Source organism: Muscardinus avellanarius (assembly GCF_963383645.1).
Source record: "Muscardinus avellanarius genome assembly, chromosome: 15".
NCBI lineage: Eukaryota > Metazoa > Chordata > Mammalia > Rodentia > Gliridae > Muscardinus > Muscardinus avellanarius.
Window position 1 is genome coordinate 66,809,976 of NC_137801.1, and position 26,695 is coordinate 66,836,670.

Below are 26,695 nucleotides of genomic sequence, written 5' to 3' on the forward strand. Positions count from 1 at the left end.
CTGTCGACTTAGCTCTAGCCTGCCCCAGAAAAATAACCAGTGAAGGTGAAGGCCTGGGTCAGATCTAGGCTACCGCTGCCCTTGGGGCACTGCCATCCTGCCACTTGCCATGGAGGAGATGGCCATCGAGAACTGTGTGCTGGTTGTGAGTGTATTAAACAGCAGTGCCTGGCAGGCCCATCCTGTGTCGGGAAGGATCAGCCTCCTGTAGGTGGTGAATGGGCACCCGAGAATGAACAGGGGCACTCTCTGATTCTGCTTACTCACCTCACCTCGCCTCCCAGTGCCAAGCACTCAGTCTGCTTGCGCGGTTCCTGGGCCCAGGAGCTGAGCTCCAGAGCCAGGGGTCAGAGGTGGCTCGTCACACTGGGAGTGATGACGCCACGCTCTCTAGTATGGTACGGATAGTGTAGTATCAACCTCCCCAGAGTCCCCGCTTGGCAACCTCTCCTGGACTTGCTTATTCTTGTGCCTCTTTTTACCACAGAGAAAGGTTATGTGAATACTGTACAGGGGTTAATAAAAAAATACATATGCTCTCTTTAAAGAAGAATGCACAAATGCAGGGACAGCCGGGGCTGGATCCTGGACTGTGGGGCCGCAGCCAGCTGCCTCTGTGGCCCACGGCCAGCCTTCATGAGTGGTGGCTGCTGATGAGTCCTCGGAGCTGCTTGGCCACAGTGTCAATCAGTTTCTGCTTGTCTCGTTCGTTTTTCCGAAACTGTGCAAACATGTTGTTCTTGCGGCTAGTATCTTTCATCCTGAACAGAGAAGGAAAAAAAAAAGAAGGCAATATGTTTGAGGAGATATTGGAAGAAGGTTATGCAGGAGGCATGATGTACTTCAACCACCACTACCCAGACTGGAAGAGTCCAGCATACTTCCGTTGTTGGGCCTGTACTTACCTACCAATCAAGAAGCTGTCCTTCTGGCACCCACAGCCCTCCCAATTTCAGTTACCTTTGCAAAGTAGTCAAAAGCCAGCTTTGGAGGAGTCAACCTTCTTCCCTTTTTATATTTTATTTAGTTTTTATTCTAATTATTAACAGATATTAGTTATTCAAATTAATGGGTTTCCCTGGCATTTCTGTACATGAATATGTCAAGCTTTGATCACGTTCCCCCTTCCCCTACTTTCCCTCCGATACCCTTTCTAGATCCTAAGTTGGAGGAGCCAACCCTTTTATCTCTCTCACCTATGTCATCTAACTCATTCCCTTCTCTCCCCAGGTAAGCACCTGTCACAGGCATCTGAGACACCCGACAGTTCTGCTGGTCAACAGGCTCTTACCGAATGTCTAGGATCCATTCATTATCTCCTGAATCTGCTGGGACCTTAGAGAATATATTTAGAAGGTAAGCAAAGATAATGCTGCTCTTAACTATCAATTTCAAGAGAACACTAATAACTGAACGCCATTGTATTTATACACCTTGCTCCAGCTGGTTATTCTCTCCCATCCCTAACAAAACTAAAAGCATGACTGATCTCTTTTCTTTTGTCTTAGGGTAACGACCGATAGGCAGTAGATGGCCAAGAGGATATGGTGCTGAGGAAAGCAGGTGCCGAAGACCAGGCCTTCCTCTCATTCGATAAACCAGGTCTTTAATCAAGAGAAGCCCCTGAGCTCTCAGTGGCTCCCTATATCCTCAGACCTCTGACCTTTGTGTCATTGGTAAAGCTGACATATTCTTAAGATATGATTAATGGGCAGTTCTGGCCAATGGTTCTGTCAGATGGAGAGCCCAAACTGAGAAGCACTGGATAAAGAAAGTTAAATGTAGACTGAGATTGCCACAGAACCTCCAATCTGACCAAGCCATTATGATAAGATCAAGGAATCTGCTATTTTCCAGAGGGCCAGCAACTCTTATGATTAACTCTGGCTCCGGTCTGTCCACACCAGACCCCAGCTCACAGCTGGCTCGAGTGTTAGAGGCTTAAGGAGAGTGTGCAGACCAATTTCTACCTGGAAGAGAATAGGCAGTTCGTATCACCACCCCCGGAGCTACAGTGTTCCCTGGGCTGCACGGGGACAGGCTAGATAGAAGAGGGAAGGGAGGGTATAATTACACCCACTTATACTTCCCAGGAGTCTCTGGCCAATTCTGGGCCTTTGCTTTTTCCCCTATGGGTGGTTCTTTGCAGAGCGTCAGATTAGTGTCCAGCAAGTCAAAGGACAGAGATCCTACAAGCACATCTGTATCTGGTATATACATTATCATCATATATACCAAATATATGACATTTACCAGGCAAATGGAATGTCACACACACACACACACACACACACACACACACACACACACACACAACCCAGAATATATATCCCATAAGGGCATTCCATGTGGAAAGGAGGTTCTGATGAGAACCACAGCTGTATGGTTTTGGTTGACAGTAGCAGCCCAAACTAATGGAGATTATTCTAAGTAATCTCTAATCTCTAATTCTAAGTCTAAGCTCAAAATAATTCCTTCAGGCTGGGACTTACTCATGAGCAAACTCAGAAGCACCACCCACGTGTGGAGGCCTGAGCCTGGAGGCGAGAAAGGAGAGCTGCCTGGGCTGGGCTGAAAAGCCAGCACAGGTCCTGCAGGCTTGAGGACCACTGCATCTGGCCCCTAACACATCAGTCACACAATGATGTTTGTGGAACTGGCCTGATTTTTTATTATCCCAGAGAAGGGTTCCCTTTCTACTGCTGAATATGCTAGAAATCTAAACAATCATAACATAAAAACAAACAAAGAGGAAATGAAGAAAAAGCACTTTCTATATTCATAGGACATTTGACTTAATGTCCTATGGGATCACTAATTTCAGGATTCCTTGAAACAGTCCAGGGACAAGCAGCCAGAGCTGGCTTCAGCTCCCAAGGAGAGGCTTCAGTAGCAAGTAGGAGAAAATAAAGCTGAGGGCATTCTTTGAGTCCCAGAGGCTAGAATTTCTTGGCCATTAAGGCCAGGAGTTGGCTGGAAGTTAGAATTAGGTCCTGTCAAGATAAACTCACATGCCCTGAGGGCTGATGGTGACATGCTGGTTTATACCCAGGAATGTTCCCAAACTGAAATTGAATGCTCTCACCCCCTGTTCCACTTGGTAATCCCAGGATCCTGCTCTACTCTAGCTATGGCTGCCTCTCAGTGATACGAGGGCCCCTTCTTTTTCCTAAACATCTTCAACAGGTATTCACATCTTGCTGTCTCACCTTGCTAAGAAGGGTCAGATTGGAAAGGAAAGACTGTCAAGCTGGAGGGGCAGCTGGCTGCAGGGAAGCAGGAATAGGTCAGGCAAAGGGGTTGATTTCTATGAGGCTGGAAGATGTGGATTTTAGAGATGTGGGAGTTCTTCACCCCATGAGTTTGGAAGGACACTTAAATCCTACTGATTTCTAAAGCTAAGTACATGGCTTTGTTACTGGCTAGGCCTCTGGGATGGTGAGGAAAGGCTGATTACTTTGGTCTATTATTGACCCACAGGAAGTAGGTGAGCCAGTATATTTTGAGCCTATAGGTTTTCAGCTGCAGGGGAGTAAAGGACTTCTGAGAGAAGTAACAGACTGAAGGGAATCTCAGAGCCTATTTGGACACATAATGAATATGACCACTTCCCAATTTGAAGGTCAAAATGTTTCTTCATTTCAGCTGGGTCTTAGGAACTCTGAGATTAGGCTTTGCCTCTAATACAGATGTGGGTTCCAGATCTTGAAGTCATGGGTCTCACCACCAGGAGATAGGAAAGACCACTGAGAAACTTCTGTCAGGGCTGAATCTTGGGCCCTGCACTAGGAAGAGCATGGAGTGTGCCAGGAAGTGGGAACAGTCCTTTACCTGGTGCTGAAGGGGAAATATCCCTGCCACCACTCCCAGCCCCAAAGGAATTGGTAAGCCAAGGTCACTTAGAGATCAAGGAGAGAGAGGCATCCAGCCAGTTGGCGCCTGGCTGGTTTAGTAGATTAGTGTGTAGGGTGGGGACAGCTCACAGGGTAGGGATTCTAGTGTAGTCATTAGTGTCAATGAGGAAACCAGAGGGACTTGCCTCAAAGTGACGGAAAAAGCCCAAGTGAATAATGTACTTACTCTCTAGAAATCCTAGGGAGGAAGATCATTGGGAGAGAGAATCATGGGAAACAAAGTTAAAATGGAAATATCAGACCCTGACATGATGCCAGTTTCTTGGCTCTAAACACACAGCCCTGCATCCTGCTCTTGCTACCCGCCATGTCTTTCCCCTCCTCTCCCTCTACCACAGTACACAGTAAGGAGGAGACCTCCTGACTTCTCCTGCCTAAACTTGACTCTGACCACCTGGATTCTGGGCCTTGCTCTCCTAGTACTTGGGACATGCTTAACTAGCCAAATATGTAGATTTTCTACTGCCTAGATGCAGGGCACTCTTCTGTCTAGTCATTCCACTTGTAAGAGAAGGCTGCCTCTTTACATGGGTGTTGGTGTGTGGCCTGACCATACTCAACTAGGTCAGTAGAAGCCACAGCTAGGTTGCAGTGCATAGAAGATCCCTGGTCAGCTCTGGAATACTCTAGAGCTGGCTAACCCATTCCAGAGGTAGCACCTTCGCTTCAGAGAAGCTCTGTGGTGTGTAACCTTTGCTGGCTAGTAGCTGCCTAAGAAAAAAATTAGAAACCTTCTCCAACATAGGTCTCGGCATTCTCAGCACAGTAAAGCTTAATCTGGCTGGAGATAGGGGCTTGGGACAGACGAAGGTTTCAATAATTCCCAGGGCTTCTCTGTTACAAACTGGAGAAGCCACTTGCTCCGTGGGACTGATCTATCCATCATCATACCCCAGGATGCAGGGCCAGCCTCCCCCTGCTCACCAGGCAGGCCTGAGCCCCAGGCTAAGCCATCTTCCTTTCTTCTCTAGTGGAAGACGCTTTGCCCTATTTGGCTACAAGGTAATGTCAAGAATCCAAATCTGATCTGTTCTTGGTCTCATTTCTTTAGGACTCAAGAATTAAGAGGCTACAGAGGAAGACTGGCCCGTCAAGTGCAAGGACTGAGATGGTTGGTAGCACCTATGATAACTTCAAGAACAAAGATGCCTTTCGAGGTATTGATGACAATAAAATTAATTTCTATGCCAACCTCCATCCCCAATCCCCACCCACACCCCCAACACAGACCACTGGGCTGAATACTCACTTCTCAAGCAGGGTCAGGGCTGTTACTGGGTTTACCCGGAGGTACTTGCAGTTGGGCTGACCATAGTCAGCAAGGTAGGTTGACCAATCCCACTGGATGAAGAGGTCCAAAAGCTGTAAAATACCCAAATCCCCACACCAGGGTTTAATCAAACAGATACGACAAATCGCAATTCCAGAAATCCCAATGTCCTTTACTACCAGCTAATAGATTTGAAAAATAGAAATAAAAATGCAATAAAAGAAAGAATGACTACAGACTATAAGTGCAACTAAGAAAATAAATAAACAAATATTAGAAGACAAGGTAATTTCTGCCATAAGCACAGTAATATTACTAAGATCCTAAGCCAGTAGCTAGCATTTAGAGGCAGGCCTCTAAAGAAACTAATACCAGACTGATTTAAAATATCAGACTCATAGTAATAACTCATTTATTCACTTAGTAAGTACTTATCAAATGCCTTCCATGTGCCAAACACCACCAAGGAGCTCAGCACTTAACAAGGAACAAGTGAAGGTGGTTGCAATCCATTGCCACAGTACAATTTTAACACTGACCAAACTATAATTTTGTAGACGGACTTAATGTCTTTTATTATCTTTTTTTTTTTTAAATTGATGTTCATGCCGGGCGTGGTGGCGCACGCTTGTAATCCCCGCGCTTGGGAGGCTGAGACAGGAGGATCGCACAGGTTCGAAGCCAGCCTCAGCTACTGAGTGAGGCTCTTAGCAACTTAGTGAGACCCTGTTTCCAAATAAAATATAAAATAGTTTTGGGAGCATAGCCTGGAGGTAGAAAGCCTCTGGGTTCCACCCCCAGTACCACCAAAATAAAATAAAATAAAATAAAATAAAATAAAATAAAAATAAAAAATTTATGTTCTATTACATAATGCAGTATAGTATCAGGCATTATATTTACTTGTTATGACTCTTTCATTATGAGGATGGAACACAGGGCCTCCTGCGTGCTAGGCACGTGCCCTACCACGGAAATATACCTCAGCCCTTTTTATTTTGAGATAGCGTCTTGCTGAGTTGCCCAGGATTGTCTTAAACTTGCGATCCTTCTGCCTCAGCCTCCTGGGTAGTGAGATTACAAGTATATACCACCAGGGTCCAGTGAGTTGTTATGTCTCTTTAGTCTCTTTTAACCTGGAATATTTCCACAACCTTTTTTGGCCACTTTTGAGGAGGACAGTCTTCCCACCTCCATTCCTCTGTTTTCTCTGATACTTTCTAATACGATTCAGGGTATTTATTTCTGACCAGGCTGTAACATAAGCAATACCATGTCCTCTTCAAGGAGGCATACAATGTTCATTTGTCCCTCATTAGTGATAATAGTTTTGATCACCTGGTCAAGATGTTATTTGATTTCTTCACCATCTAGTTACTATGTTTTCCTTTGCAACTAGAAATTAGTTGGGGAGAATATTTAAGACCATGCAAATACACTGCTCCATATTAAAATTTCCCCTTGTGTTTAGTATTCAATGAGTACTCCTGCCTGATTCAGTCTTTCCTATGTTGGTTGTAAACTTATGGAATTCCAGCACACTCATTCTCTATAAGAAAGTGTTCATAATTATCCTCTATTAATATATTTGGCAATTTATTATTGGTATAAACTCATGGGTTTCCCTTTTTCAATAGCTTATATTCATTCATGAGTATGATGATTGTTTTGGTACTCAAATTGTCCCAGATTAGGCAAGTGGGGGGTCCCTTAAAACTGGGGCCTGAGTTCGGATGAATGCCTCCTTAATGTTTTTTGAGCATTTACTATCTTTCTAGCATAATAAGGAATTGCAGGCGCATCCTGCATCTATACTGCCTGAGCTCTGCCGTTGGCTGTTTCTCTCAGAAGATTCTTTTGGAAGGAATGTTACTGGAGATCAAAATTTGGGCTCCAGGCCTGGCAAGGTTGATGTACACCTGTAATGCCAATACTTAGGGGTCTGAGACAGTAGGATCCTGAGTCAGCCTAAGCAACTTAGCAAAGACCTTAGTGACTTAGTGAGATCTTGTTTCAAAATAAAAATAAAATTGGTCTGGGGGTATAGCTCAGAGGTAGACTGCCCATAATATTCATGTAAAAATACATATACACACATGGACACATATATATTTTAGAAATCATGATTCTATATGGATGCCTCCAGTTCTAATCCATTCTCACAGGGTTCTATTTCTGTTTTCCAGTGAGAACCCTGACATTTAATATTATCTCAGTCTCTAAATCCTATACTACATCTAAACATGATTTCAGAATTGTTGGTACATACCACTAAAAATGCTACCGAAAAGCGAGTTCAAGATTTGTTCATAATTTTCCATCCCCAAACTGTGTCCCATCAAAGATTATGTTTTTAAATTGCTTGAGTTCATTTTCTCTCTCACCCCTATGGTATAGTTAAAGTATTGATTTAAATGCTATCGGTTCATTTTTATATTCATTTGCTTTTAGTTAGGTTCTTTCCTTCCATCCTGGTTGATTTTTAAACAGGAAGGGCACTAACATGCTTACAAAAGTCAAAACTACATAAAAAGTACAACTCCAAGAAATGTCTCTCTTTCCTTTATTGTATCTCTTTCACCCCAATTCCTCTTTTGCCAGATAGCTAACCAAGTCCATTGTTATTAGATCTGTTCTTGCTAGGCTTCTATTCGGAAAGATAGAGCAGACACATGCATGCTTTCTTATCTCCCTCCTTTTTTCTTTTACAGAAAAGTAACATGCTGTATATGCACTTCAAAGCATTTATTCCTTGAAATGATAACTAAGTGGTGGATGGAGAAGAAGAAAGGAGGAGGTGGAGACATAACTTAAGATCACTGTTCCCCAAACTTTATTATTGAGCATCACTGTCATAATTTTTACCATAGCCTCATGTTGCATGTGTTAATAGTTATCTAATAGTTTTCCTTTGTATTGATTCATGTTTTAATCATAAGAATATTTTAAGAGAACACTTTATATCACTATCACAAATGGGAAACCACACTATTTGCCATTAATAGAAGATAACTCGAATGCTAGCACCACAATGAGACGTTTTCCTTGTCATCAGAAAGACTACAAGGGAATAGCTTTCTCAAGTGATTTAGTGTTTAATGGCACATCTGGGTACCATCTAAACCTATCTCAAGTATCACTTTTATGGCCTTCTGTACCTCCAGTATTCCATCCAACCTATGTTTCAGGCTTAATTTGTGACTTCAACCAAGAGTGAAGTGATGACCATACTCATGAAACAGTTAAGTGGCCTGTGCATACGAAGACGCGTTTAGAACAGAAGACACAGCCAGGCACCAGCCTCATCAGAGAGGAACAGTGCACGTATGGGTCCTGTGTCCTGGGCTGGCCCCAAAGATCCATCGCTACGGGTGTGGTCTGAGCTGGTGAGGCCCATTGGGCTGGGCTCTACAGCTTGCTAACACAACCACAGTGGCAGTTCACAAAGGCAAAACACACTAGTCCCTTGTATCCTCATCCGTCCCTTCACCAGGTTTCCTCATTAGTTATTAGGTTTCCTCAAACTTGACTTTTGAGTAGTTTTTACCTGTTTGTGAAAATATTGCTAACATTGTTGATTCTGCATATGATGCATTAATTAATTAATTAATTAATTTATGTATTTCTGTCACTGGGGACTGAATCCAAGGGCATTCTACCTCCAAGTTATACCCCCAGTCCTACTTTATTTTTTATTATGAAATGGGGTCTCACTGAGTTACTGAGGCTGACCTTGAACCTGGGATCCTCCTGTCTCAGCCTCCCAAGTACTGGGATTGGAGGTGTGTACCACCATGCCCGGCCTGCCTGTGATGAGTTCTGATAGAAGTTACAGAACTGTGCTCTGAGCCTCCAATATGTTCATTTATTTCTATATGTAGTTGTGCATATATATAAAAATCATGTCTTGAATTCCAATCAGACACTGCAGGGTTCATGCTAATGTCTTCCTTCTCTGACAATGAGAAGCCTGGCTGTCATTATAAAAATGCTGTTGACTTATTTGTTTGAGTATAAAGTGGTTTTCCCTACCCTAAGAGAAACACCCTTTTTGGTATGATTACATTATTCTTTTGTAATTTAGGTAGGCTCATTTTACACTGCTCTGTTTCACTCTAGATTACCCCCACATTCTGGTTAATTTTAATTATTTATTTTGTACCATGTGAAAAATAATATAGTTCAAAACGTCAGAGCTATACAAAAAGAGTATACTTAGGAGAAGTATCATTCTCTTCTCAACTAATCGGTTTTCATTCTCCTTTTTTCTTTCTACAAGTAATTGTCCCAACCCATCCCTAACTAATCTAGTTTCTTATTTATTCTTCTCTATGTATTTTGTACAAATGAGCGGATACATGTGTACTTTTCTGCATCTCCTCTTTCTCACTGGAAGGGTAGCGTTCTATAGCTATTCTTCTGTGTTTTGTTTTTATATAATAGTGTATCCTAGGACTCACTCCCTTACAAGCTCATCCCTCACAAACGATCATATTCTCGATTCATTCATACAAATGATGGGTGTTTTTGTAAACTAGGTAAGAGACGTCTCTTTTAAGAGACAGATAAGCAGAAGTTAGGGGAAAAAAGGGTCATAGGAGAAACTTTAGATGAAGAAGGAGAAATCATAGATGAACAATAAGGCAACTTAACTGAGGGGGATGGAGGGTGAAGAAGAAAATTCTCTATATACACGATGTACATTCATACACAACAAAGTCAGTCACTAAACCAGACGTGAGAAGGAGGGAAGGGAAGGAAATGGGGTGGGGACTGGGGAAGGGCTAAATGAGCGATGTGTGCATGTACCTCCACCATCTCGTACCCCATTCAGCTATAAGACTACAATGCACCAATAAACAAAAGAGACAGATAAGATGTTATATCGTGGAGCATTTCACTGTTAAATTAGTGTAACAAGAGTACATAGATATTTACAGAGTAGGATACACTGGTTAGTGCTGCACTGATAGGAAATTCAGCCAATCATTAATGATGCTTTGATCTCAAACACAGTTATCTGTTTATGGCACTTTCAGAACAGGGGAACTAAAACAGTAGAGTAGTTGATGTGATATGTTCTAAACTACAGAGGTGAATTAACACAGTAAATTACGTGATTACTGGTTATTATACAAAAATAAGTCTGAATAGGAGAGCATATGGCAAGGGGAGACATTTGGAATCAGGCAGTACTAAGCTGGGTACTATGACAGAATGCCTTCCCTTTACCTCCTGTATGACTTTAACCTACACAGTGACCTTAGGGCTTTGACAAAGTCCTAACAAGGCCACTGTTATGCTTCTTTGTTACTTCAGAAATCCCCCTGGCTTCATAGGACTCAGTTCATAATTCATGGTGCTAAGGTATAGGAGAAATGGGGCCAATAAGGTCCAAAAGAGGATAAGCAACTGGCTGACACTGTGAGGCGGGCGAGCTCCAAGATGGCTCGTGGGCTCACACTCCCCAGAGGCCATCGCGGCCTGTCTTGAAAAACCTTCACAGATTCTGAGTTAGGTACTCGTCTGAGACTGGGCCAAGCTTCTAAAAGATTTCCTTTTTTTTTTTTTTTTTTTGCAATGGTAGCTGATAAAGACTGGAAAAATTCAAATAAGTTAAAGTCAAAACTAGTTCAAGGCCACATAGTGCATTAACTGGGAAGAAACAGATAGTATTATAATAGCAGGACAAATGCAGGGTTCTAGGAAAGCACTTCAGGATGAGATTTATTAAGATAGACTTTGTTGAACTTTGTTAGTGTATGCGAATATACACATATCTCCTGCAAAAGCTATACCAATAATTCAGATAGGCTAGTTGCTCATGGGTAAAGCAAGTAAAAGGAAATCTTCAAGTAGAAATTACAGGCTAATGTTCAAGGAAACTGTCCTAAGGGTGCTTTTTATTCTCTTGGGCAGAAATGATTATCCAGTGAACTCAGAAAGTGAAGACAAAGAGTCTGGTGGCGGATTCCCTGCCTGTTACCCCCACTGGACCATGGTAGTCACTATCATCGTCTTTTCACAGGTGAAGAGAATTGTTGGCTATGTCCTGTCCTTGTTGCTAACTCTTGGGACATGAACCTCATATCTCATGTGAACTCCCCAAGGATGAGAATTATGTTTTCTCCCTATCACTCCTCCATAGCACAGACCAGCAAAGGGCTAAATTCCTGGCAAATAGCCAGCAGACACAGGTTAAACAGAATTAAAATAGGTGAACTAACATTTCATAGCATCAATATTGGCTAAATGGTGGGCCAGACTCATTATTTGTGCTTCTTATGATAAGCTTCCCAAACAGACCCAAACCTAGGATCCTCCTGAGCATTACTAAAGGGAAAGTTGTGTGAGGAAGATGAAAACATCAAATCGAAGAGATGCTATCTATGAGAGGTGAAAGGGAACACAACCCTGGATATTTGATTTGAAGGTTCTATCTTATCTTCCCTAGAATAGTAAATAGGAACCCAGCAGACTCGTGGTCACACCATAGCGAGGCTGACCTCATGTTAGGAAAAACCTTCTGTTTCCAGAATGCCTGCTGTCATTCCATGGACAGCAAAGGATTGCCAGAGCTAAGGCAGGCACACAGAAACAGATACAAAGACACACTGACAACAGCCACACCCCATGCCCTCAAGGGTGATCTTCTTTACATGTTTTTTCTTGAACAGGCACATTGCGTCCTGTAGAGAATTGTTATTCCAAAGCAGGTATGCCCTTGAAGAAAACTTGATGTAGGAAAACCTGAATTTGTACTCTTTGTACATTCATAAGAATTCTTTATATTAAACATGATAGATTACAAATGATTTCGAATAACACACTTCTCAGGGACACTTAAAGCCACAGGCTGAGAGTCTTTTGACTGACAAGATGACCCCAGGTATGCCATGTGTGTTTCTGGTTCAGACATGGAATCATAACAGCTACTATCCTCAGCTGAGGACAGACATGCTGGACAAAGTGTGCTGGAAAGCATAGAATTAACTGATGACCCCGTGTATTTACTGCCCAAGATTCTACCAGCTCCGTATCCTGGGTGCTAGGCCATTCTGATTCAAAGAGTTCTAATAAGAGTAGCAACCATCAAAACCACAAATAATAATAAACACTGGTGAGGCTGTGGCGAAATAGAAAACCTATTACACTGTTGGTGGACTATGGATATCAGTGTGGAGATTTCTCATCAATCTGGGATGGAACTACCATATGACCCAGTGATAGCGCTCCTGGGCAACTTTCCAAAAGAAATGAAATAAGAATATTAAATACTGGCATATTCATGTTCATAGCAGTGCAATTTATAATAGCAAAATTATGGAACCAACCTGAATCTCCATCAACAGATGAATGGATCGCAACACTTTGGCATATATACACAATGGATCGTTGCTCAGCCATAAAGAACAAAATCTTACCTCTTGAGAAAAACGGATTGAACTGGAGAATATCATACTAAGCAAGTACAGCCAGTCTCAAAAAATAAGTAGTATGTTTTCTCTTATACGTGGAAGTCAGAGAGTTATCCAGTAATAAGGACACCATCAGATAGATGAGCAGAGACTGCAGGGGCGTGACTGAGGGGATCAGGAATGGAACATGAAGCCATGAAGCCATAAAGAATGTAATAATAAAAACAACACTATGAATGCATACGAAACTACCAATTCCAATATCAAAGTCATGTAATGGGAGGGGGAGGGACCCAGTGGGGAGGGCACCAAGAACTATCTATGTACATCTGTCTATGCATCTGTCTGACACTGTATCCCAATATGATGTAAAATTTATAAATCATCAAACAGAACAAAATAAAAACAAAGAAGAGTTCTTGCTTGCTTCCCCCAAATCCTCAGAAGTGCTTCCTGACACAGAAATCTAGGCAAATGTTGGAAATGCAACACAGGACTGACAACATCAATATAGTTCCAGCAATGTATCAGATGCTATATATGAAAGATGATAACATCTCCAGGCTTGATGAACTAAGTCTAGTAAATAAATAGATGGAGAGCAATGTGAGCAGCCTGAGAGGTACTGTAATGGTGCACAAAGACATTTCAAAAGAAGGACATCTTAGCCTGAGCCAGGCAGATGGACTGGCTACAACACACCCCCTTGATCCCAACCTTTAGACAAAATCTACTCTGCTCCCAGTTGCTTGGGAGAAGGATTCTTCTGAGTATACCTGTATGCTAGTGTATGCAATTCAAAAGAGCAGCTGAGCGTCAAACCCAGAAGCTGCCTGACAGAAATCTGGAGGAGGCCCGTGGGATTTTTCATAGAGGACAGAATGGGTTGGGGAGAGGTTCCAAGCTTCTCTGGATCTCTAGCTTGATGGGCTCTGGCACAGTCCTGAATTCTGAGGTGATGGCCACTCAGTGGGCTCGCTCCTAGAGCTCCCAGAGGGTGTGACCTTTCCTTGTCCCCTGGGCAAAGAGTAGTCAGGCAGAGAGGGAAGGGAGGGCAAGCAGGGGCTGCGTGGCTCCCCGCCTTTCCTGCAGCACAGCCCCAGTGGACAGCAGCATCCTTAAGCTCTACACCAGTGACCAAATGCATATCAGCACTTGCCTCTGGAAGGAAACATCACCCTGAGAAGTATTTATTTGCCTCATAAATGTAGGCTTTTCAGCTTTCTGTCTAAACTTTCCACCTGTAAGAAAGACTACCTTGGCAAAAAGAAAGAGAGGCAGGCTTTTGGTTCCCCCATTGTCACCAGGGGGTCCCCAGCGGAAGCCTCCCAAATGAAAATGCCCACAACAAGCCTTCAAGCGAGACTGTCCTACAGGGCCATGTCTCCCTGGTCACAGTACCTACCCTATTATCACTGAGTGATGAAAACTAGACTGTGCGTACACACATGCACTGGGGGAGGGGGGGCTGCCATGGGCTGATTGACTTGCTCCTTGGGTTGCAGGAGCCAGGCAGGTGTGAGTTTTGGATGGAACTTCTGCCACAGATGTGGTCGGAGGAGGAGACAGGAGCCATGGGCTAATTTTTATTTTTCTTCTGTTATACTGTGGTTTGCTAAAGATTTCTAGGTGAGTGGATTAGGAATAATATTATTGAGTAGTCCACTAAACTACTTCCCTCCTCCTGGCTAAAAAACATCCCTGCAAAGAGACCACAGATTAAAGATAATAATGTAAGTATAAGCAAGCATCATAAAATAGCAGAACTTAAACATCTAATCATAGCATTGACTATCATCTACATTAGGAAGTAAAAATAGTGACAAGCTAATCAATTTTGATAAGTCAATTTCTCAAATTATCAGAAACCCTATTTGAAAGATGATTTGTAGCTACTATGATAAATAATGAACTTTTCTTAGCCTACATACTATATATATTAGAGGTGAGACCTCAAAATGCATTTGATCAACAATGGTGCTCAGCCAGGAGGCTTGGTGGCACACGCTTGTAATCCCAGAATTTGGGAGGCTGAGACTGGAGGATCGTGGTTTGCGGACAGCCTCAGCTACTCAGTGAGGCCCTCCGCAACTCAGTGAGACCCTGTTTCAAGATAAAGAATAATAGGGCTGGGGGTTTAGCTCAGAGGTAGAATGTCCCTGGCTTCTATCCCCAGTACTGCAAAACAAACGAACAAACAAACAAACAAACAAACAATGGTGCTCATTCAGAAAAATTTGGAGATGATGAGTGGATAATATGTAGGAGAAACTATCAGATAATACAATAAAATGGTTTGACTTCTTTATAAATGAACCATTTAAGAAACAGTTATAGGAAATTGCTTCTTGCCTTATATAGGTCATTATTAAAAGTTATAGTCCAGATACTTTATCATAGGCATAAGATATAAATACCTCACATTAAAGGATAATAAAGCAGGGGATGTCTTTATACACTGGATAAGTGTAGAATAATTCAGAATTTCAATGGTGTAGAAAATATACTTGGGTCTGGGCCAAAGGCTCAGCACCAGACTTCTTCCTTTTTTTTGGGGGGGGTACTAAGGTGCATTATACCTCTGAGCTACGTGTCTAGTCCTATTTATTTATTAATTTTGGTGGCACTAGGGTTCCTGGAAACCCTTCTACCTCCGGGCTACACCCCCAGACCTATTTTATATTTTCATTTGGAAACAGGGTCTCTTAAGCCAGCGAGGCTGGCTTCGAACCATGCACATATCCTCCTCTCTGCCTCCCAAGCGTGGGGATTACAAGCGTGCGTCACCACGCCTGGCTCCTATTTTATTTTTCATTTGGAAATAGGGTCTCATTAGGTTGCTGAGGCTGACCTCAAACAGGCAATTCTCCTGTCTTCGCCTCCCAAGTACTGGGATATTGGGCATGTATCATGGCAACCAGCTCAACTAACTTCTTAAGACCCTTTGTCCAACTAGATATGCATTTAAAGTCTATTTAATTCACTTGTTTGAGGGGCTGGAGGTTGATTAAGATTGCAACTCAGAAGTGCACTGCCAAATTTAGAAACGATTTTGTAGTTAATTAAAGAAGTATTTTCTAAATAATTGGTTCGCAACCAGGAGATCATCTTTGTTTGTTGTCCTTCTATAAACTCAAAATTTCAAAAGAATTCTGCCTTCCTAAGACTGTATTAAATAAACACCAAGTACCAGGAAGGTTACAGTCTCAGCTCTATGGAAGTAGTATATTTGCTCTTTTCCTTTCCATTAATTTCTTTTCTTCCCTTTAATTCCATTTACTAGTTGTATATTATGTACAATTTTAATGAATCAACTCAAGTCCATTTTGGAAACAGGTGAGAATAAACAAATTTATTTGAAGTGCTGACAGGTATGGTCCCTGTCCTTAGGAGTCACTGGGGTCGGGGTGGAGGGCAGGCATCGAGTGCTGTATGGCTTCACAGCAAGAAAAGATCAGAAAGCCTCAAGCATTGGCAGTCCCACTCGGCCAGAAACATGGGCGTGATTTAGTAAACAGAGAGGAAAACTGAGGGAATTCTACCAAACTAGAGCAAGCCAAGAAGCAGAAAGAGATAGGAGTAGCTGAGATGTGGTGAAAAGAAGAAAATGAACATGGTGTGACATCTTCTGCTGTGTGGCAGATAGGGGGCTGGGCATCTCACCTGCCTCGTTTATTTGATCCCCAGGAAAATCCACAGCCTATTGGGCAAGCATCTGCATTCTACAGATGAAGATATGAAATACCAAAAAGGACGCAAGAAAGGACGGAAAGGAACCCATCCAGTCAGTCAGGACTCGGACTGAGGGTAGTCTGACCCCCAGACCTGCTTGTTTTCTTGCCTCCCTCTCGAGTCTCTGTCAAGAGCCAGTTGGTATCCAACTTGAGGAGAGCAGAGGTGGCACAGAGGGAGTAGCAGTGCGAAGGCTGAAGAAGAATTAGGTTGGGCTGAACTATGGAGAGTATTGACTCCTGTCTAGTGATAAAAAACACCTATGTTCTGGGGATATGATATCATTTCGGTAGTAATTTATTAAGGTTCATTTAGCAGAAACATTTGGTCAGAAAACTTTTAGGCAGGAGGAGTAAGATCTGGACTAGGATGGCAGCCATAGGTTGGGAGGAATAGATACGCAGCCTCTCAGATCCAACTAGAGGGTCTGAAGGCCGGCTGGGTGTTGGAGTGGGATAGGGAAGACTAAGAACTGACCATAAGGCAGGATTTTCAAAGCCATTTGCCTGTGGAGATTAGCCATAATACACATGAATGAAATCAGGCAGGTAAAATACAGTAGTGAATGGTGGGGACAGTGGAACACGACATAATTCCCCTAGAGGCATTCAAATCCAGATGTTTTAAAAACACTGCACCAGTTACTTTTTGGGCCGTTGGTTTGAAATTTTTATATGGGGTTTGAAGCTGGATGGAGCGTAGGGCAGACCAAGGGCAGACTGGGGTATTGCCAGGTGTAGCCTTCATGTTCCCACAGCCTATTTCTTTCTCCCTTCAGCAGGATACACCAAGTTATTAGGGCCATTATTAGTCCTTTCTTCTCTCCACAAGCTGAGCTGACATACCTGCCCCCAAAGAAGGAATAAGGCCAATATGCAAAGAAAAGCATTTCAAGTTCAAGCCAGTGTTTGTTATCAAGGCTGCTTAGAACATCAGGCTTTGGCGTGAGTTACACCAATGGCCTTCAGGAGAACAGACAGATTCAGAACAAGCAGTTGCCTCCAAGAAAACCAACACAGCTTCCAGCACCTGCTTTCATGGGAAAGAGGCTGTTTCCTTCCCTGTCTTACACTCTGTCTCTGTTGGCAGGGCCATTCTGTGAAGGACTTCTAAGATCAGGTCAGTTCAAATCAAAGTCAGAGAAGGTGACAAATGTTTTCCAAGAACCTACCAGGTGTTGGCTCAGTGGTACCTGTTTTACAATAGATAATCTTGTTTTATCCTTTACACACTTCTTTGAGATAGAGAAGTGACCTGCCCAAGACCATAAAGTTAGTAAATAGCAAGGCTTGGATTTGAATTTAAGTCTCTTTAACTCCAAAATGCACTGTTCTAAAATGCCAAGTTACTTCTCAAAAGAAAAGGATGTCAAGGGCTACAGTCTTCACTGTTCCCATAACTGTTCTCACTCCAAACAAAAGCAGATGAATCAATGTATCTTGGGATTCTTTTATACCTGTCTTTGCTTAAGCTGTGTCCAGTACTTACATAATTCAACAGTTACCAACACCTCAATCAAATGACTACAAATCTGGGATATCTGAGCTAAGGAAGTCCAAACTGGTGCCATATTTAAATCCAGGTATGTAGCAACTATGAGAAAGTCCTAAGGAATGGACAGCTGCTGACTTGCCTAAACTTTACTCATGAGTTAGAATTTTGAAGCTAGAAGAACCTTCAGAAGGGTAGACCTTAAACTCAATGAAATTCCAGGAAGCAACAAAGTTCACTAATAGAGCCACAGGTAAAGAGAGTGGGTTAGACCTGAGGATGAGGCGTCCCACCCACAGTTGGCTAGGGAGTCTCAGTGACTCAGTGTTTTCTTACAATAACCAGGCAGCAATTCTGAGCCACCCCCAGGGGAGATGGGAATTTTAATTGAGATTTTCAAGATGCTTTTTATTAGGCAACTGACTTAGAAGGCAAGATTACCTTCCACCTTTGCTCAACATCATGGTTAGTTCCAAGATGCTCAAAGGCGATCCACATAAGCCCAGGCCCGGTAGAAAGTGCTTGCTAAAACTCTTGGCCAAATCTAAGTAGCACAATTTGCTGCAGACTATTCAGTGTGTGTGTGTGTGTGTGTGTGTGTGTGTGTGTGTGTGTGTGTGTGTGTGTGGCTGGGGGAAATAGAGAGATGCATCTTGATTCTCTCTTTGTCTTTACTCTCAAATTATTTATAGGCAGAGGGTAAGCCTGGTCAGGGGACTGTGGCAGGTTTCAACAACCAAGGGCAGTCATGGCTTAAAGAAACAGTGACATCTTAGAAATTATCCTAATGCTAAGACAAATAGCCTCCCCCACCACCCACCACCAGAAATAGGCTTCATTTTCTAGCAGTATCTCCTTTCTAAAACTGTCTTAATGCTAGATACTGTTACAGAATCCTCCTCTGAGGGATTAAGAAATAAGGAACAATTTTTTGTTTAAATTCTACCTGGTGTTTTTAAAACATTCTAGATCCCAACCTTTCTCAGTTTGCTCCATATTATCTATCTTTTGGTTAGTAAACCTACCTTTAGTCAGCCTGATTTCTGTTGTGAGCTTTCGACATATTCCTTGGCTTTTGAAAGGCTTTTGGAATCCCCAGATAGGAGACCGAAGACCGGCACAGTAGCTCTGGGTCTGTCCCTAGTGTTCTTGTGAATTAGGACTCCCCTAAAACTCACTTTCTCGACAACCTGATTCCTAATGTCCCTTCCAGTTCTAAGATTCCAAGTCTAATGAATTCATTTCAGGAAGGGAATAGCTATGACACAGACAGTAGTTCTCAGCCCTTAGGAGAAACAAGGCTGCCAAAAGGGTAGACTTGAAGAACTGCAGATAACTGCACCAGGCCTTCGTCTCAGAGGAGAAAACTGAAAGTCAGAAAGACTGATTATGGCAAAGCTATTATGACTGGGGCTGCAGTTAGAACCTGAGTCTCTGATGTCTAGTTCACTTTTCTTTCTACTTTATCATGCAATTTAATTGGCTGGTGGAGAACCACACAGTATTCTGGTCAGATGCCTAGAAGGGAGGAGAACAGAAGAGTTTTGTTTTTTGATTAAGAAAAAAAAAAAGAATATAAAACTCATGGTACCCATTTGCTTGAAAGGAATAAAACATTATAAATAAAAATAAAGCTGTGTGTGGTGGTACATGCTTGCAATCTCAACACTTGGGAGGCTGAGGCAGGAGGATCTAGAGTTCATGACCAGACTCAGCAACTTGGCAAGGCCCTCCTCAACTATGTGAGGCCTTGTTTCAAAATAAAAAAATAAAAATAGCGTTGGGGGTGTGGCTCAGAGGTAGAACGCCCTTGGGTTCAACCTCTAGTAACAAAATGAATGAATGAATGAATAAATGAGAAATCCCCCTCTTCCTCTCTCCCTTCACCTTTTTGGAGAAGGCTTGTTATAACTTTATGTATCTGCTGTGTATTTTTATACCATGCACATGCTTCATGTTTTATGCCATTCAAAATATTCTGCATCTTGATTTTTTTATTCAATCTTATATTTTCAAGATCTATCCATATTGATCCATCTAAATTTAGTTCATTCATTCAAAATGTCAAGTAACATTCTCCAGAGGGAAATTCCCTAATGTACATGACGTACATTCACAAACATATCAAAGTCAATCACTAAGCCAAACATGGGAAGGAGGGAGGGGGAAGGAATGAGGTGGGAATTGGGTGTTAATTGGGTGATATGTTCATGTATGCCTCTACCATTTAGTACCCCATTAAGATGTACGACTAAATCTGGGTGTGGTGGTGCATGCTTTTAATCCCCGCTCTTGGGAGGCTGAGACAGGAGGATCGCACAGGTTCAAAGCCAGCCTCAGCTACTTAAGTGAGGCTCTCAGCAACTTAGTGAGACCCTGTTTCCAAATAAAGTATAAAATAGGTCTGGGAGTATAGCCCGGAGGCAGAAAAGCCCCTGGTTTCCACCCCCAGTACCACACACACACACAAAAGAAGATGTATGACTACAGCTGGGCTTGGTGGTGCATGCTTGCAATCCCAGCATTTGGGAGGCTGAGACCATGGAGGATCGTGGTTTGTGGACAGCCTCAGCTACTTAACGAGGCCCTTCGCAACTCAGCGAGACCCATGTCAAAAAAAAAAAAAAAAGACAAAAAAATAGAGCTGGGAGGTAACTCGAAGGTAGAATGCCCCTGGGTTCCATCCACAGTACCACACACACACACACACACACACACACACACACACACACACACAAAAGATGAGTAACTACAATGCACCAATTTATAAAATTAAAAAATAAGAATACTTAAATATACTATAATGCATTTATCAATTTATTCATGATGGGCATTTGTACAATTGCCTTTCTGGCTGCTAGGGGGATGGGGTATTTGCCAGTACCCAGAAAGTAGACAGCATGGTGAGTCAGTGTAGTGAGAAGGGATTCTTCATTGATCTTCACCACCATACAGACAAAATGATATAGCAATGCCACGCCCATAGTGGGCCAACTTAAGTATTCCTTGAATTTGGTCACATAGCCAGTGGCTCAGAGAAAACGTGGATGACTAGTCCAGGACTAGACACTTAGTTGATTGAAAATCCATCTCCCTTGGAAGAGATACACAGAGAAATTAAGAAGCACAGTAAAGCTGAGGCCACTAAGCCTACCCCCACTAGAAGTAAGATCAACACGAAATAGTTATCTGAACTGTCATGTCAGGAAGACACACTCCAACTGCTGAGCCTTTGCAAATGGATCGGGAAGTCTCTACAGGGTTTTCAAAGGTATCTGAGGTTGGCCTAGCATGGTAGAAAAGGATGAAGGCTGCTTTCATAGCTATCATTGAGTCCAAGCTTATGTTTTCCTTGAACTTGAAAACTTGAATAGATTATTTCTCTCTCTTCTCTTCTCTTCTCTTCTCTTCTCTTCTCTTCTCTTCTCTTCTCTTCTCTTCTTCTCTCCCTCCCTCCCCCTTCCTCCTTCTCTCTCTTTTTGCAGTACAGGGGATTGAACCCAGGAGCATTCTACCTCCAAGCTACACCCCAAGCTCTATTTTTTTCTTTTATTTTGAAACAGGGTCTCACTAAGTTGCAGAGGTCCTCATTAAGTAGCTGAGGCTGGCCGCGAACCTGCGATCCTCCAGTCTCAGTCTCCCAAGTACTGGGATTACAAACATGTGCCATCATGCCCAGCTGATTATCTCTGATATTCTTTAAGAAGCATCTAGATGCCCCTTTGTCAGTGTTTGAGTTTTGTGGGAGAGCTCTGTATCATTCATTCTCAAAGGTCTGAGGACAGAAAGACTCCTTCCATTACTCTATGTATGCAAGCTTTGTCTTCTAATTTCTTGTGTGATCATAGCAGTAAGACTTTTGGTTTTTGGTGGCATATAAATCTTCATCCATTCTTGTGTTTATTATCTCTGTCATATCATGTTTACTGTAAGGTCTAAAATAAATAATTATAGGTTTCTGACTCGGTTTCTTAATCAGTTAGGTGAATTTGTTAAAGCCTGCTCCAACATATTGAATATGGATGTGAAAAGAGGTACAAACAATGCAAGCACTTTAAAACTTGACATCATTATAGTTAATAACACTATTACCACAAGTAACTGAACGTATCGTTATTACTCAGAGATTTTCAAAAAGCAACTAAACACTACCCTTGGTGAGTGTTACAGCAACAAGAACTGTTCTGACTTTTGGTTCCATGTAATATAGACTGGAGCTCCTGGCTCTCATCCAAGGTGCAACTCCCTTCTCTCCACCCACCCCAGAGCCATCATGTCCATATTCTCTGTGAGCCAGGGCCAAATGGATATTCTCCAGATTAGCATTTGTCCATGTGGCTAGTTCCTTGGAGCAGAGTTCCTTCAAGGACCTAACAGGGGCCAGATCATGCACAGAGGCTTTTGGGAAGGGACCACCCACACTTGAAATATGATGAGAAGGCTAGAAGAGGAAAAAAAAAATCCATCCTTTTACCTGCGAGAGCTCCCATGTCTATAAGAAAATCAACCCAAAGTACACACCAAGGTGACGTTGGAAGAATATCACCATCTTGTTTTAGTCAGCCCCCTTGTCTAGTCCTTTCCGTCTGGTGACAAGACATACTCCTGACTCAATTTTCCCAATGCCTTCCCACCTCCTGTCCCCTTTAAGGATGTCACAAATTTTTACAAGACTGAACTGGAGACAGAGGGCTGGGAGGGTGGTTAGGAAATCTTCAGAGTTATAATGAGGAGCCATGTTGAGGCAAATCCAAGCCGTCCTGCCTAGGAGCTGCCGTCAGCTCAGGATTTGCACTTTCTCACTTACGCGCCCCTGGGAAAGTTACTAACTGCTCTTTAAAGTGGAAATAACACTTAGCTTGGTAGAGTCTTCGGCGGAGTGCCTGGCAAACAGTAAACGCTCAGCAAACAGTCGTGAGGAGGATGACAGTGAGGATGACAAGCTCATTTCTGCTTTTACAGCATGATCCTTCGCTCATGCTACCCTCTGTCTTAGAATGTTCTCTTTTGCGCGTCATCTCATCCAGATTCTTCCCACGCTAAGACTCTTATGTCAGTTCCTGGTACAGTATTGCGTTTGGTAGTATCATGGCCTGTCTTAAATGAGTATTTCTTTTGTTTCCTCTGGAAGGTTATAAACTCCTTAAGCACAGAATCTTTTTCTCTGCTGCTGCCTGGCACAGGTCTGGGTCCATGGTAGCTATGAAATACTGAGTACTATGCACAGCCAAGGGGACTTTAATTTGCTGGTGACAGAGTGGTACCAAAGGGAATTTCACAACTAAAGGCTCCGTCTTCCTGGCTGCTCAGTACCCCTGGATTTCCATTACCAACTCATACAACTGCAATGGTCCTGTACTGGCTGGAGAGTGAAAAGTCTATTTTCTCTTCCCTTTAATGACTAAGGAGTTTTGGAAGCTACTTTGGGATTTTATACTTGCCAGTGATAATTCACTAGGCAATTACCTGCTCCAGATACTAGAGTCCTAATTATACCCCTATTTTCCCAAGAGGGTGGCTGAAGAGCGGCGGAGGTATGCTCCCCACGCATGTCTGCACTGGCCCAGCAGCTCTGGACTGCCACAGCATGGGCTTATGGGAAATGTGAGTGGGTCAGGAGTCACTAAGTGGCCACTTGATGCTCTTCTGTAAGCTGTTGAGGCTCAGGTTTTGGGTCCCCATAGTATGGTCCTCTATGTTTCTGGAATTTTCAGGCCTAGAGGTATCTCTGCAAACAGCCTTATGAGAGAACTTTCAACAGGATTTTGTTCAGATGTTGTTTTTGGCTTTCTCTGGATACCAGCAAAATCCTTCTTCTTTATCCTTCTACCTCTGAGACTGGGTCATAGGTATTCCTACCTTTCAGCCTGTAAGCAACTTTAGGGCTTGTCCATTTTTTTCTTCTTAGCGTTAAGCACTGCATGGTGGGGTAGAGAAGGACCGCAATGAGACGTGCTGACTAATGCTTGTGAGAGAGCATGGCAGGAGGCCAGCGCCCTGGCACGGCCTTGACTGCATCACAGCAAACACCGCTCCCTTCCTACCCTACCTTGTGGCTTCCTGAGGCCAGTCCTAGGCTCTGGCAGCACAAGGTGCTAGCCTCTGCCTTCCCTTGGTGTGTTTTCGTGCTCTCCAAAAGGCAAAGAATGGGTGGAAAGGCCCAGCCACAGGATATTGGACTGTTTACAGTTGGCCAGGCCAAGATTAGCGTGAGCACAACATATGCCAAGTTCATTGGAAGCTACATTTTCCCTTTGTTTACACATTACAAGGGAGAAGACCAGAAGAAAAAAAAAAAAAACGCAGGTGACCTCCTGTTAACCTCACCCGTCTGCAAGAGGCTGCTGCCCTCACCTCTGAATGAACTTTCAGATTATCTCAGACAAGATTCACCTTGCGCTGAACTTGTACGCCTGCTCTGAAGCCCCCAGTCACGTAGCTGTGATTAAACATTACAGAGTGGCCATAAATTTACAGAAGTATTATTGTGGCTTGCTTTCCTCTTTTTTCTTTGGGAGAGGAAGAGAGCAAGAGGTTTGGGGTGGGGGGTGTTAAAAAAAGGGAAACCCATAGTCAAACAAACAGTTCCTTTTCACAGTTCTGAACAAAAGAGAAAATGCTGCATAGGTGTCCTGGAAAGAAGGGGGAAAGAAATTTGGTGATGTCAGAGAAACGCGATCTCCAGAAGATTGCAAACACCTCCAGACTCTGCAGATTAGCTGAGGGGCTCCTGGTCCCATTTCCAGACAATCTGAAAATTCATAGGTGAAGCACAGACCTGTTCTGCCCTTGCCCTGGCTTATCTGCAAGGGGATCCCCGGAGAAGCGATTCCTCCAGAGTGGCTGACATGGACTCCCCCGGACCCCTGCATGGGATGAGGCAAGTGACAGGGTGGCAGGCAAGGGAAAGAGGCTGCGAGAAAACACAGCTCCTCTGTCTCTGAGCTGCTACGAGAGGTGAGGAGGCCCCAACATCTGGGACATTTAAACAGAGACTAGACCACGTTCTAAAGGAAACACCCAGAAGACCGACCAGATGACCTAAGAACATTTATTTCTATGATCTACTGTTCTATGTTTAACATAGAAAAAAAAACCCTGGATATTCCACTGCAATGAAGTTTGCTAAACTCTCTGGATTCCAAAGCCAAGACATGCCTGCAAAAGGCCTGTGTTGACCATCAAACAATGGGACCTCTATAACCAGGAAGGCCACGGAGTACTCTATTTGATCCAGAAGAATTGTAAAAAGTGGTCAGGAAGCCCAGACGGAGGTGATAGGCGCTGGCCAGCAGAGTCACCTTTGGAAAGGAGTCGTTCTGTCTCTGGTTACCCCGCAGCAGTGACGGGGTGCTAAAGAGGCTCACTGTTTCTACAGCTGGCAAGGCCTGTCCATAAAAGCAGCAGAGCCCGGGGTCTATCCACATGCAGAAGGCAGCTGATGGCTTAGCTCAGCTCCGACTCTCGGCAAGATCTCCGGCTGCTCGTAAGAATCAGCCAGGAGTCAGGAGGCCGGCCTTGGAAACGCTCAGGCTCTGCCTCTGACACCGCAGCAGAGCCAGGAGGTGACAGCACAGCCCTGTCGTGGAGGGGGTGTTTAAGTTTGGCATGGGGGTTCTGGGATCAACCTCTGGTCCCTGAAGCAACCCGTATTCAGATATCTGGTCAGGATGTGGAGAAAAAAAGCGAATCCTGCCTTTCAGTGTTGGATGGTAGTAAGGCCATTAGTCTGAACTCAGTGAGGCTGGGGTGTGAGAATCGTGGGGAAGCTGGGAGAACAAGCAGGCACCACAATGAAGCTGATGGTCTGGAATTAGGCAAATAATCACACTACACACAGCTAAGGGTAATGAGACAGACTGAGCAGGGCAGCTAGGGACCGGGGCGGCACACACAAGAGGAAGAAAGGCAAGCTAGGACCAAGAGCTGGAAAATGAGTTGGGACTGTGGGGGGAACGTGGGAGAAAAAAAACATAAAATTCACATTTGTTGAGAGGCGAAAGTAGGCCGGCTTCATTGGTACTGCCTCCAATATAATCCTAAGAGAAAGATACTGTTACCATGCCCATTTGACAGAGAAGGTAACTGAGACACAGAATGACTTGAGCAGTTGCTCAGAATCACACTGGTAGAAAGCAAGGAAGGCAAAATTTACCCCCAGGTCAGTTGGATTCACCGCACCTTAATTATGGGAGTAGAACCGTAGAAAAAAAGAATGAAAGAAATCTATAAAAGTCTACCTCTCAGACTGGACAAATTTTCCTATCCCGGCTTAAGTCCCTATCTCCTCTAGGAAACCTTCTTGAAAACTACTCTCAGCTTCTGAGATTTATCCCTTCTCTGAACTCTGTTGGACTTATTGTTTCTGGTGCACAGGAAGTACTGTAGCACATATTTTTCTATTCTTCCAACTGTTTGTCCCTCACAAGTGAGCAGCTGATTATGTCAGTGAGCCAGATGTTGATACAGAGTGAAACCCAAGTGTTTTATGTTTGTATCTCCCATAATAGAATGTCAATCCTTTGAGATCTGAGACCTGCAAAGCCTATTACAGCAATAAATACGTGGTAGGACCTCAATATTTTGTGACTAAGCCTTCCCCACCCACGAAACCTGATGTGCAAAATAAGGGAAAATTGTAACGTAGGAAGAGTTGTTCACTAGTGGAATGTGCTGGAGTATAGTGAAAGAGTAATATGCTAGAGAAGAAGTCTACTTCTTTTGCATATATTTAACTATACTGATATAACTTTATATATATGTGTGTATATATATTAGTGGTACTGGGGATGAAACCCAGGGGCATTCAACCTCTGAGCTACACCTCTAGCCCTATTTTTTTTTATCGTTCTTTAATTTGAAACAGAGTC

The 26,695-nt window shown here is 43.2% G+C and overlaps 1 protein-coding gene across 3 annotated transcripts in view; it reads right to left on the reverse strand.

The window, feature by feature from the left end:
- Positions 1 to 634: 634 nt before the first annotated feature.
- The window catches only part of EXOC6B (exocyst complex component 6B), a gene marked incomplete at both ends in the record, with an annotated part of 525,714 nt that continues 499,653 nt past the window's right edge, over positions 635 to 26,695 (reverse strand). For all 3 annotated transcript variants that reach the window (XM_080712088.1, XM_080712087.1, XM_080712086.1), the window contains 2 exons: positions 635 to 761; positions 5,164 to 5,276. In XM_080712088.1, the coding sequence (XP_080568214.1) occupies positions 635 to 761; positions 5,164 to 5,276 (240 nt within the window). The remainder of the gene's footprint in view (positions 762 to 5,163; positions 5,277 to 26,695) is intronic.